This window comes from Pseudopipra pipra, chromosome 2 (assembly GCF_036250125.1).
Source record: "Pseudopipra pipra isolate bDixPip1 chromosome 2, bDixPip1.hap1, whole genome shotgun sequence".
NCBI lineage: Eukaryota > Metazoa > Chordata > Aves > Passeriformes > Pipridae > Pseudopipra > Pseudopipra pipra.
The window spans coordinates 67,417,142-67,430,012 of NC_087550.1; the positions used below are offsets into that span (position 1 = coordinate 67,417,142).

The 12,871-nt window shown below is 36.8% G+C and overlaps 1 protein-coding gene across 9 annotated transcripts in view; it reads left to right on the forward strand.

Moving 5' to 3' along the window:
- Nucleotides 1–12,871, forward strand: part of PIBF1 (progesterone immunomodulatory binding factor 1) — a 113,541-nt gene that overhangs the window by 573 nt on the left and 100,097 nt on the right. For 6 of the 9 annotated variants that reach the window (XR_010428377.1, XR_010428378.1, XM_064645868.1 and 3 more), the window contains exons 1-5: nt 75–333; nt 1,075–1,378; nt 2,179–2,279; nt 4,514–4,712; nt 8,801–8,920. Coding sequence is in view for 7 of the 9 variants with exons in the window: in XM_064645868.1 (XP_064501938.1) it covers nt 1,127–1,378; nt 2,179–2,279; nt 4,514–4,712; nt 8,801–8,920 (672 nt within the window). In the remaining 2 variants the exon portion in view is untranslated. Of the gene's footprint in view, nt 1–8; nt 334–1,074; nt 1,379–2,178; nt 2,280–4,513; nt 4,713–8,800; nt 8,921–12,871 lie in introns of those variants that run through there. The other 3 variants (XM_064645866.1, XM_064645865.1, XM_064645867.1) reach the window with 3 other exon arrangements.

Sequence of the window (12,871 nt, forward strand, 5' to 3'; positions counted from 1 at the left end):
CCGCAGCCGCCGCCGGTCGGGGTGTGCGGGGGCTGCCCCGGGGACCCGCCGGGCTGGGTCAGCGCCCCCCGCAGTTACCGCTCAGCAGCTCGGGGCATTCGGTGGGCAGAACAGCATCCCCCCTTCCTGAACCGCCCCCGCCTGCCGCGGGGAAGGGAGGGGGTTGTGGTCCCGGAGAGCCCCCGCGGGGAGCAGCCCCGCTGTCGCTGCCCGGGCTCCGAGCGCGGCGTCTCCTCTCTCGGCAGGGCTCTGAGCAGCGCCGTCTGTGAGAAACAACCGTGGTCGGTGCTTGGGGATTGTAAAAGTCCGTGTGTCTGCTGGGTCACCAGCCTGGTAAGAACAGTGCAGCTACTGCTGCTGGGAAGGCAGTCAGCGTTTGAAAGGAGTGTGTAGCCGTGTAGGGGTCGGCCTCTTCTCCCAGGCAAGTAAGGACAGGCCGAGAGGACACAGTCTTAAGCTGCGCCGGGGGAGGCTTAAGTTGGACATTAGGAGAAATTTCTTCACAGAAAGGATGATTAGACATCGAAATGGACTGCCCAGGGAGGTGGTGGACTCACCGTCCCTGGAGGTGTTTAAGGGAAGACTGGATGTGGCACTGAGTGCCGTGTTTAGTTGACAAGATGCTGTTCGGCCATAGGTTGCACTCGATGGTCTCAGAGATCTTTTCCAAACTAAGTGATTCCGTGATCAAAGTATTCCTTTACCTTTTTATCCGGAAAGTCTGGTTATGCCTCTTACGGGATGTTCTCTGATGTAGTATATGCCTCGTGGGTCTCCTGAGTTTTTGGTGCATGCACTTCTGACAGCTTACACATCTTTATCATACTAGTAAGCTAGATTCACACTGGTATTTAACTTACTGTGGTCAAAACCCTTGTTAATAGTTGTTTAGCAAGAGAGTCCTTAGGCAACTGCCCTCTTCAGAGCTTGTCAGTATGTTTTTCTCAGGTGGAAAAAAAATAAATAGCAATACTGAGGAGCATTACTTGATTAGTTGTCTAGTTTAACTGGTTAATTTTTCATAACGACATAATGCCTTTCATTTGTTTTGATTGTTGCTGTTAACTCTTCAAGGGGCTCATCTCAAAGTGTAGCTTAAAAACAGCTCTGCAAATAGTGGAAGAAAATGTCGCAAGAAAGCTCTAAGGAAACCAAGAAAGTAAACATTTCTAGCTCCTTGGAATCTGAAGATATTAGCTTAGAAACCACAATGCCAACTGATGATGTTTCTTCCTCTGAAGAGAAAGAAAGTACTGTAAAAATCACTAAGCAGCTGATTGAACGGAAGGAGTTGCTCCATAACCTTCAACTACTTAAAATAGAATTATCTCAAAGAAACTTGATGATTGACAACTTGAAAGTGGAATATTTGACCAAGGTAAGGACTGTTTCTCCTTTCATTATATAATCTTTTGTTGGTTTTGGTGCTTTTAGAGTATGGTAGAAACTTCTGTTCTGAAAAAATTTATTTGAATTGCATGATGGAAGCCTGCTTAGGTGGTTTGGTGATTCTCTTTGGGTTTCGTTTGGGTTCTTTAATGAGAAGAAAAGGAAACAAAGATATGGGAAACTTAGCTGACTTATCCAAGTCATTATAAATATATGAGGTGTGATCTAATTAGTTCTACCTTTTCTAAATACAAAGGAAAAACTGATGTTAGCAGCTTAATAGGGCTTTGAACATGAACTTGTGGAATTCTAGAAAAAGTGATCTAAATACAATTTAATGATCTGTTAATAAAGATGTGGCTAGAATATACCAACATGCTAATAGTAGATTGTGTTGTGCACAGCTTCCTCTAAGATGCATGAAATTAAGAAAGGCTTTGCCACATTTACATGCAGTTCATTTTTACAAGCTACTGTATACTAACTGTGGCTTTCATTGGCTTGCTGCTCTGAGTTTAGGCCTAATTTGAAAGTCATTGTACAAGTAGATATTTGGTTGAAAAAGACCTAATTAAGAACTAAGTCTTTTTTTATTTTTATTTCATTGGGACGAAATCTGTATCATATTCAATGAAGCCTTAGCATATTTAGAGGTTTTGTTAGACAGTCATTGTTGCACTTCCCATAACATTGGCATCTTCACTTTTTGCTCTCAAGTTGTTCTTTTTTGTTAAATACTTTTTAAAAATTACTAAGGTAACTTTTCTTCATTTTATACTTTGTATTTAGATCGAGGAGCTAGAAGAGAAGCTTAATGATGCAATCCATCAAAAGCAGCTGTTGTCTTTACGACTGGATAGTCAGTTGGCATTACAGCAAGAAGATGCTAGGTATGATGGAAGTAAAATTAAGAACTTCATCTTTTACTGTCCATTAATTAATTTAAATTTGTATAAATAAGTTATTAATGGAAGCAGATAATTATTAATTGCAGGAGTAGGATTTCTTTTGCAGATTATATTAGTATTTTCATTCTAAATATGTAATTTGCATATTTAATTTACATATAAGTAAATTTGAATTCAACTCTCACTGGCTGAAGTTTGTGGTTTTGGTTTTATTGTTACCTTGATTCAACATTTAATAGGAAAGAGGAATAAAAATGTTCTTAAAACCAATAAAGAGCAAAAGGAGTAGGCAGAGGGAGCAGAATTTTCATTAGTTTAAACTGAATTTTTAATAACTGTAGTGTAGATGACTTGGGAAAGGTAAGGGAATAATGTTTAGTATTTCCAGTCAAGATTGCAGATTTGTCAGAAATGCTTGCAGTTGATGATGTAGAAACTCACTTTCTATCCTAGTTTTCTGAAATATTTTTAGTTAATCTGTAGCTGAAAAATAGACTGGCTAAAAGGCTTCTCCAAACTGCTTTGTCAATGAAATGTTTTAAAACACCTGTGAAGGAAGAGCATTATTTACATAGTCTCATGTTACAGTAAAGGATGCACCAGCTTACAAATGTGGCTAATTCAAAATCACATTCTGTAGTAAGGCTAGAACAGATTTAGGGATGTGAAGCCAGACCTGAGATTAGTTACAGCAGAGTTTTTCAGCTAAGAGCAGCTGTTTGTGTCAGAAAAACATCTGTCACTCTGTATGCTTAGTTCCACCACAGTGGAATATTTTTATGTTGGCCATACTTGAGTTATCTCGAGTACTCAGTAAAAATGTACTGATGTGCAAACTGTTATTAATAGGCATAAAAAAGTTGAACTACTTTCCTTTCCCCAGTCTTTCCATTAGTTTTCTTGACAGTCTTTTACTTCAGTTTTCATCCCCATTTAGTAGAATTGTACACATTAAAGAATACGTCCTCGTGTGACTGCTTTGCTCAGACTTTCTGTTGTCTTTTTTAAACCAGTGGGGCAGATGTCACCTTGTAGTATAAGCTAGTATTTTTTATATTACTTCTTAAATAGTGCAGGAATAACCGTGTTGTAAAAAATTATTTCATTTGGATATGTTTTCAAGAGTTATAGCTAAAAAAAGTAGGTTATAGCTCCAAAAAAGTAGGTCAGTCATCTTTGATTTGAAGGTTGTGTGGAGACCTCATAGCAACCGTTCAGTATCTGAAGGGGGCCTACAGAGAAGCCAGAGAGGGACTCCTTGTCAAGAACTGCTGTAATAGGACAAAGAGTAAGGGGTAGAAATTGAAAGAAGGGAAATTTAGGTTAGATATTAGGAAGAAATTATTTACAGTGAGGGTGGTGAGACATTGGAACAGGTTGCCCAGGGAGGTTGTGGATGCCCCAACTCTGGCAGTGTTCAAAGACAGATTGGGTGGGGCTCTGAGCAACATGGTCTAGTGGGAGGTGTCCCTGCCCATGACAGGGGAGATTGGGACTTGGATGACCTTTAAAAGTCCATTCCAACCCCTTAACATTCTACGATTCTATGATTTGAATAAAATAAACTAAATACTTTGAAACATCATTAAGTGATGTGCAGTTTCTCTTGCTGTATAATACCTTGTCACTGGTGATAATAGTAGTGGTGGTGTTTTAAGGCTGGAAGTAAGGTTACTTGTTTTAATGTAATGGTGTTTGGTTTGTTTGTTGGTTGGTTTTTTTAAAAGGACCCTGACTTTTTATGTTACACTTGTTAGAAAATGAAGGGTTGTGTGTGAAATAGACCATGAGCATCCATGTGCTGAAACTTGATAAAACACAAGTTGAAGTTACTATTGCTTTATTTGGTGATATAGTAGTTCCTTGGGGATTTTGTGGGAATATTTTCTGCTTTTTCGTGTTTTAACCTTTTGATTGGTAAATTAAGATTTATTTATAAATTCAAGTCAGCATATGTGGAGATTGTCACTTCTCAGATTCAGCTTTGTGTTGTCAGTGACTATAAAGTTCCTGGTTTTTTATATATGCTGTGTCTGATATGTTAATGTGACCATGGTGGTATACACTCTTGTGCTAGTTAACTAATCTGTGTAAATTTTCCCTTTTGCAAAATGAACACAACTCACTCCTTTGCCAGGGTATTCGAAGCTTTGTCACTTCTGTTACTCACTACTTAATGTCTTCTTTTTTCAAATGTCTTCAAATCAATCATGAAGAAAACATCAGGCTCTAATGAAACAAGAAATGGAAACTGTTTTATTGAGACAGAAGCAGCTGGAGGAAACAAATCATCAGTTGAGGGAGAGGGCTGGAAATATCCGTCATAGCTTGAGAGATTTGGAATTAACAGATGATTGCTATGAGAAGCTAAAGTCTCTTCCTGAAGATCAGCTTTCTATCTCTGAATATGTTTCTGTGAGTATTTTGCTTTGTATTAGTTTAAAATATAGGCTGTATTCTTGCTGCAAGTAGGTGAGCAGGCATATAGGTGCTTGGCTGCTGGGCAGGGTTAACCCATCACAAGCTATAAATTAATTTTTTTTTTTTTTTTTTTTTTTAGAATTAAAGGGATGTTCATGGAGTATAAGCCAGTCTATAATCCTAGAATTCTTATTCATCCCCAGCTAGAAATGAAGGACCTTCAGAGGAAGGTGTGCTTCTGGATTGGTCCGTTACGACTGCATTCCAGTAAAGAGGGGAATCTCAGACCGATGTTTTAAAAAGAACCTTACCTTTCCCTCACGCTTTCCATCTGGCCTTTTCCTATTTGACCAAACACAGGAGATAGTGTACCTTAAATTGTCATTCTTATCTAAAGGATGATCTTGCAAAAGTCTCATTTAAGAAGTTCCAAAACTTGGACTTTTGAAAGCAGCAGGAAGGGCTTGAGCCCTTCTGCATTATTACCCTCTAGATGTCTACTGTACCTATTGCCCTCTACAGAAGTATTTGAGGGGTGTTTGTTGATTCCTGCACCACAATGGTTGAAAAAGCAATATTTTTAACAGAAGTGGAAATCGGCGTCAACTTGCTTGAAATTGGCGTGCAGGAAGTTTGGAACTTCGGGAGCTGATTGACAGTCAGTACAAAAGACTATGTAGCCAGGCAGGACAGATACCAGGAGTTAGTAACCTTGTCAGCTGCTCTAAGTGAAGCTGTCACAGCACAATTAGGGTGCTTAGATTGTGAGTAGAAAGGGGGATCTCAAAAAGATATGAAGTGGGAGAGATGAGTAGCAGCCACCCTCTACCCTTAACTTACCTTTCTTTTCCTTTTGTGTTCAATGAGTAAATGCTACTTATGTCTGTGCCAAAAACTCTACTACTTATGTGTTCAGTGAAGCCCCTGTCTTCTTAACATGTCACTTTTTTTCTTTTGAAGAAGTGACTTTTTTGGCTGATTTTATTTTTTTTTCTCCCGGAGAAGGCATTCTAAAGATGTGGTAAAATGCTGTCTGCTGCTGCTTCTCTTAGCAAGAGGATTAGTGTGAACCTGAAAGTATCAGTTAAGCTTGGTGGTTGTTTATCTTTACTTTGAATTATTCAGCTGATGCAGATGCTGGATGGCTACAGAACTGTTTTGTTTATCCTGTCTGTACATCCATTTGGCTTCTGACAGCTAGGTAAAGGATGTTGAAAGGAATGTTGTTTTCTGCTTTGCTTGCCTAAGGAAGAATTTTCTATTTCTCAGGCATTTAAAATTTCTGGCTCCAGACTAACAGCGTAGTCTACTGATATTAGGGTAAAATTTTCCTTGGCAAGAAAGGGTCCTGCTTAGACAACTTGAGCAAGACATTTTCAGACTTTTTTTTTTTTAATCAGTTATAAAATACTGCCTTACAATCTTCAGGATAGAAGTAAACATGTATACAATGCTTATACTTTGTTTGAAACCTGGTATAATGGACAAACAGCAGGAAGAGCTTAAATGGAGATTTTGTATATAGAGATATTTCAAGTTTAAAATACTGGAATTAAAGCAAATGGGAGATGTTTTTTACTGTTTTTCCACAAAAGGATGGAGTAATGACATGTTAGAACGAGGACTAGGTAATATTTAATGATGACAACTGAAAAATTATGTTTTAAGCATCTTTCTCTGAAAATCACCCTTTTCTGGTTTTTTAACTTAGAAGTAAAAAATCAGATTTTTTTTTAAACTTTTTTTTTACCACTTAAAAGAGTGATATTTTTTTTAGAAACAGTGTATGCAAAATTTTATAATACTTCAGGCCATTAAGTATTTTGGCTGCCAAGCACCAGTTCAGTTTGTTCAGTAAAGTGAACCTCTTGTGTAGTCTGTCATAAAAAAAAAAATAAAAAATTGCAGCAAGTTGTTTAAAAACGGTATCTGCAAATTCTGTTTGATCTTATTTTAATTGCTGTGTCTTTCAGTTGTATCATTTTGCTAACTACAGCTCAGTTGCTGTTTGTCTAAGAAGGCAGTTAACTGATCCGACTGCTTTCACATAACTTCATTTAACAGAAGCCAACTTTTTCATCCTCTGCACCCACCCATTTTTAGGTTAATTCTAGTTTTCCATAAAACGTGGTGGGCACATGCAAAGAGTTTTTTAAAAATTGCCTGGAAAATAGTAACTCTTTGCTTGTAGCACATTGATATAAACCTGTAATTTCTAAAATACGTTTTGGAAATCCCATTTCCAGTAATTTCTTTCTGTTCTGTAGAGTTGGCGAGAGGCAATGCGTGCTTTGACTGTTGAGTTACGTGAATGTTTATTGATCATCAAACTAGCTAAATAATAGTAACACTTGAATTTCTGCTACAACCTCACCCTTATCTGCTGCATTCATTTGCACTTTCTTGTTACCATGTATTTAGCTTTTCTTGGGAGGGCTGTGCAAATACATTTATTCTTGATACCTGTATCCCATGATATCTTGGTTTCTACTGGGAAATCTGTTTTAAGGTGGTTGTGGTTTGAGAAGTAAATGTGGTATGATAGCATAAGTTAGGTTTCCTAGGGAAATTGCAGTAAAAATACAAGAGCTTACTGGAAAAGCAAGTGTCAAAAAAACACATTTAAATGGTTACCAATTAGTGATAATCAAAGTTATTTTTTTGTATTAAGAATGACCAGTTGAATCATCAGATGCTACAGTTAAAACTACAAATACTCATTTTCCAGTCATGTTGCACACTTGCCTTATTGTATAAAGCAAACTACATCTATGTTTACATGACAAATTTCTATGGCTTCTGTGGTTTTAGAATTGTATGCTGTCAATTATATGAAATACACCTGAAACTTTCCTTTGTCTTCTGCTACTTACAGGTAGCAAAACCGAGACCTGTCTTCCTTCTGCATGGAAGTGTAGTACACGTTGCTATTGAATGGTCACTTTATTTGTGCTTTCTTGCTTGTATTCTTTAATCATATACCAAACAAAGCATTAGTGATGGAGGATATGCAGTAGCTTTTGCATGAAAACAGTGCCTAATTATCTATTCTTTCCACCATCCCCCAAAACCAATATTTTAAGGTATTAAGTTAATCTGAGAGTAATAACCTCTGTGTATGTGTGGGGGTTGTATCCCAAAAAAGCTTTCTTTTTTGTTTTGTCTCTTTTTGCTTTTTACTACTGACTTTGTGGTTTTACTACTGTATTTTCTAGTCTTTTTTTCTTGGTCAGTAGAAATGTTCTGAAAAAGTTTTATGGATGTGAGACTTAATATGCCTATTACTAAAGTGGGGGAAGAGAGTGGAGTATGTGTTGCAGATTTTAATTTATTTTTAATCCTTTTACAAGGATTTTTTGGTCTTAATTTAGCAGAGTCGAGTCTTTCAGAGGCCTAGTTGCCTGATGCAGCTGAATCCATATAACAAGATATTACTGCTGAAGGTGTGTGTGGGGGGGTGTGTGTCACAGTTCTTCCTGGTTATGTGCTGTTCCTGCTTTCCTGCGCTGGCTCTTGCATTTTTCTTGGTGCAAATTCAGCACACTGAACTGGCAGAAAACAAAAATTAATCCCTCACCATTTCTACACACTTCATAAAAATTTATGTTTGCTTGGGGGAAGTTAGCAAGTTAAGTTAGTTATTGCTAAATAGGTTTTTGGTTTGTTTGGGTTTGTTTTTTTCGCTTTTTACACTGTTAATCAAATAGGCTCTAGGTTTGGCACAAATAAGTGCATGGGGCCATGTGGTTCATTAGCAACCTTTGGTTTGTTTTTTTTTTTTTTAATTTGGGAAGCCTGACTTGGACCTGCCTTAGTTGAACAGCAATGTAATCTTTACCTTTATTTTTCTCTTTTGTTCAGTGCCAAACATATTTTGATTATTTCTTAGCTGATGCTGTCAAAGGTTGAAGAAAGATGCTGGTTTTGCTGTAACGTTTCCTTCACCGCATCCCAACTCCCCAACCAGGTTTCTGTCGGTGAATTATTGCCGTAAAATGTTGAGCTGATTTGTTTTTAGGATTATAGTTTTGCAATTGCAATTTTGTTAGTCTTAATTTTGAATATATATCTTGTTCTTCTAGGTCCGATTTTATGAAGTAGTCCATTCCTTAAGAAAAGAGCTAAATGATCTACAGATGAAAAAGGGGAGTCTAACAGAAGAACTAAGTGGGTACAAATCCCAGCTGAAGTCTCTGACAGAGGTCTGTACTTCTGAGTTATCTTAGTTAAGAAACTGTCTAAATATGTATATTGTGAAAACCTCATTCTCCAAATCATTATTCATGTATAAGATATCGAAGCTTTTTTCCTATATAAAAACTACTGGGGGGAGAAGAGGGCAGAGAGGGAGGAAGGGAGGGAAAGGAGAAACAGGGTATGTACATTTCTGTATAATAGGTAATTTTATGCCATGGCTACCCTGCAAGATGTACTCATGAGACTGTTCAGGGTACTCTCTTACCAGCTGTCTGGTGCTTTCTGAGGGCAAGGTTCAAGGTGGGGAAGCTGAGACAGGAGATCCACCCAGAAGCAGGTGAAGACACCATGATGTTTCAGTGTATAGTTTTTGAGATGTGATGTCTTGATAGTAATTTGCTTCACTTTTTATATTAATGATATAAAACCGGATTTTTAATAATTCGTTGTGGTTGCATTTCCTTTGCTATGCTTTTCAACTTTTTATATTTTAATTTTCCTATTTATTTCTGTACTAAAGAGAAAGATAATTTAATTTCAAGTAAAGGCTAAACACCAGAAGTAGAGAATTTAATTTTTATTTTCAAAGAGCAAAGGAGTTGAAACAGTATAAGAATAATGTTGTTTTTAAGGTATTTATGGTATTTTTAGCATGTATATAGCCAGGGTAATTTGTGTTTTAGCTTAGTTCCACATAAATGTGGAGTTGGGATAACATAGTTTTAGGTACCCATAGTATATTTATCAAAGTCTTGGCTATCAGGGATTTTAAATGCCACTGTCATTTTACTACTTCTGAGAATATTTTTTTTATTTATCGCCTTTTTCTGCCTCTGAAATTTACTTACGGAATAATCAAGTGTATGAGAAATTATTTACATGAGATTATCTGGTGAAATTATTTTCATTTCTCTTTTTGATTGAATTAGAAAAAGTAGTCAATAAAATGTGTGCATTTATGTGGTTCAGCATTATTTTGTAATATCTCTGGTCATAACTGAGATTAAATTAATCCTGTTCATTTTGTCTTACATAAGCATTTTCCTTTATTGTACATTTAATATGCTCTGATTTAATAAAATTATTCAGAAGGATTTAGCCTTCTGAGATTTGACTGACATCTATATTAATTTTTGCTGAAGCAAATTAACAAGACAGTAGATAACAATAATTAAAGTTGTGCTAGAAACAATTTTCTCAGTACATTGACCTTTAATACAGAAACTTCCAGTTTTGTTCTTTTTACACCACATGGTGGCAGTATCCACCTTTCCCATTGATCTGTTTTTCCAAGTTTTAAGTGTGCTGTGCTTTGCTTTTATCTCTGCAAAAGAAGCACTAAAATGTTGAACTGAGGTGCTTCTTTAAATGCCTATACTCTATTTGCATGCTTAAAGTGAGAGGCAATTAGTAAAAATTAATAACTCTCTAGGAAAAAAAAATCAGGGAAGAGATCCAGATGTTGAAATGTCACAAAATTCTCAGGTTTCAGATAAGATCACTTACTACAGTTCTTCAGTAGGTACAAAAAACCACCAAATCTTTATCCTGTATGTTACACATAGCAATGGTGTGGTTTGGATATTTAATGAAAAGTGACCTGATATGAGGTATTTTTAAGAGCCTCTGTAGTTTGATTCTGGCAAGTTCAGATTTGACCCTGTGACTTGGTAAGTGTCACTGTAACAAGGTACCTCAGGCTGTTACAGATATTAAGTGTAGAGGAGCATCATCGATATGTGAAGGTACTTTAGAATCTGTAATGTACTTGGTACACTGAAGCTGGCATGCCTACCATCTCTTGCAGTTTATGAAGTGATTTCAAGGGGTACTGCTGGGGTAACTTATTTATTTGAGCTCCTTCAGTAAGGTCAAACGTTATTGCAAGGAAATTTATGAGTAGGAAATAAAGTTTTGTTAATAGCCTTACCTAAGCTCTTATACTCTTCTTTACTGGAAGTGGTTTTTGGGGTTTTTTTTGGTATTTCAATCATTCTTTTTTTCCAGGTACATGAAACATGGTTGCTTAAGTTTCTTGCCTGTCGTTTAATAATTTATACTCTTTGAAACCTTCTTCTGGGTTTCCATTTCTTAAATTTTAAGTTTTCTCCAACCACTGCAATATTTCTGTTTTCTACATGGCTTATCAACAAAGTGTCTATTCTGAGTTTAAAGCTTCTTTAGGAAACTAATAATACAGACATTTGAAATACAAAATCATTGAAGTTAAGACAATTGTTTTTTTGTTTTTTTTCTTTATGAGAATAAACCACTTCCTACAATAGGCATTCCTTTCTTTTTCTGCTGTTGCAGATAATTAAGGCTCTTCCTAATGAGTTTCAACATGGGGTTTTTCCCTCTTTATGGAACATGGAAAGAACAAAAAATATGTTTACCCCAAATCTTTCTATTAACTACTAATGGCTTAGGGAAGGGGGACTTTGCTGGCTTTTCTGATTGTTCATGGCTGACTGTCTAGGTCCGAGTAAGTTCTATACGTGTAAATATTCACCCAGAAATAAGGTTATGAGGTATATGAGAGAATTAGTTCTAGGCTCATAGGAAAGTCTATGTAGCCAACAAAGAATTGAAAAAGTTTGAAGGAAATTTCAAACTTATCTTAACATGTTAAGTCAACTCTACTAAAGTTTAAATGTGAAATGAATTCATCAAATAATACAACCATTGCCTGACATCAGTTCTGGTTTTTTGTGACAGGATGGCTACCTTCTTTTAATTTGGTCAAGGGAGATGAGCTGTAATTTTAGTCTTCTTGTTTCATAGTGTGAATGTAAGAGACTTAATTTATTTTGTTTTCTCTATCATGAGCCTGTATATACTGTTTTGTAAGAAAATAAAGCAGACTGGTTTTATGCTCCAAATGCTGTCATAATGAGCCTGTATTCTGGCTCAGTATTAGTTATATAAAATCAGGTATTCAAACCCATTAAATCTTTTTTTGCTACATGGTGCTGTTTTGTTTTGGTTTTTTTGTTTTTTTCCTGGAGGGTGGAAGGGAACCATACCAAACAGAAACCAATCATACTTGGTTTTGGCATGACAGACCTGGCCTGACCTTGTGAGTGCAGTGGCCTGATATTGTGGCCTCTCAGCCAACTGAGCTTATAAGCAGCTGTACCAGATAGGAAGCTTGATTCTGTAAAAATTGAATTGTCATTGTAGCCTTCTAGAAACTAATCTTCTAAGACTTGACAAATCCACTTGTTCTTTATCTCTAGGCAATTCATTAATTCATTTGTATTAGAAAAACTTTTATTTCTGACTTTAGGGCACCAAACACATTTTCTGAATGTTTGTCACCTTTATTTGTACTCAAGGTGTATGAAAATATATTTTGTTTGTTCAGAAGGGGCAGGAGGTCCAAAGTGTGTGTTAGCCTCTGTTAGCACTCATTTAGTTCTTAGTGTGCTGGAAAGTGAGACCACTAAAACTCTTGACTTTGTGAATTTCTCTTGTTGACTGTGTGTAGCTGCTCTTAGCACTTAATCAAAGGCTGCTGAATCTGTAACACAGACCCAGCAGGGCAAGGAGCTGCTTCTAACAACTGGTAGCAGAAAATAGCATGTGAGGACTGGTTTCTAGCACTGGAACATAGTCTGATAAACACAACTAGTGTCAAAAGATATTTTTTGCCACTTTGTTTTTAAAGTGGTAAGTATAAGTGGTTCTGCTGTACAGCTGCTAAGTTAATGGCTCTCTATGCACAATTGTTGCATCTGATTCTAGGTACAGCAGCCACAGACCAGGAGGAGGCAGTGGAACTGGTAAAATGATGCTCTTGTATTGCAGTGCTGACTGACTTGTTACTCAATGTGTAGTACAGGCTCGTTTTAGTCCTCCTTTTACAGTGCTTAGTACTTCAAGTTTAAGTAATGTTGGTACCACCACCTTTGGAGGTACAGATAGAAAAGGAAGTCCAGCTATAGGGGTGTATT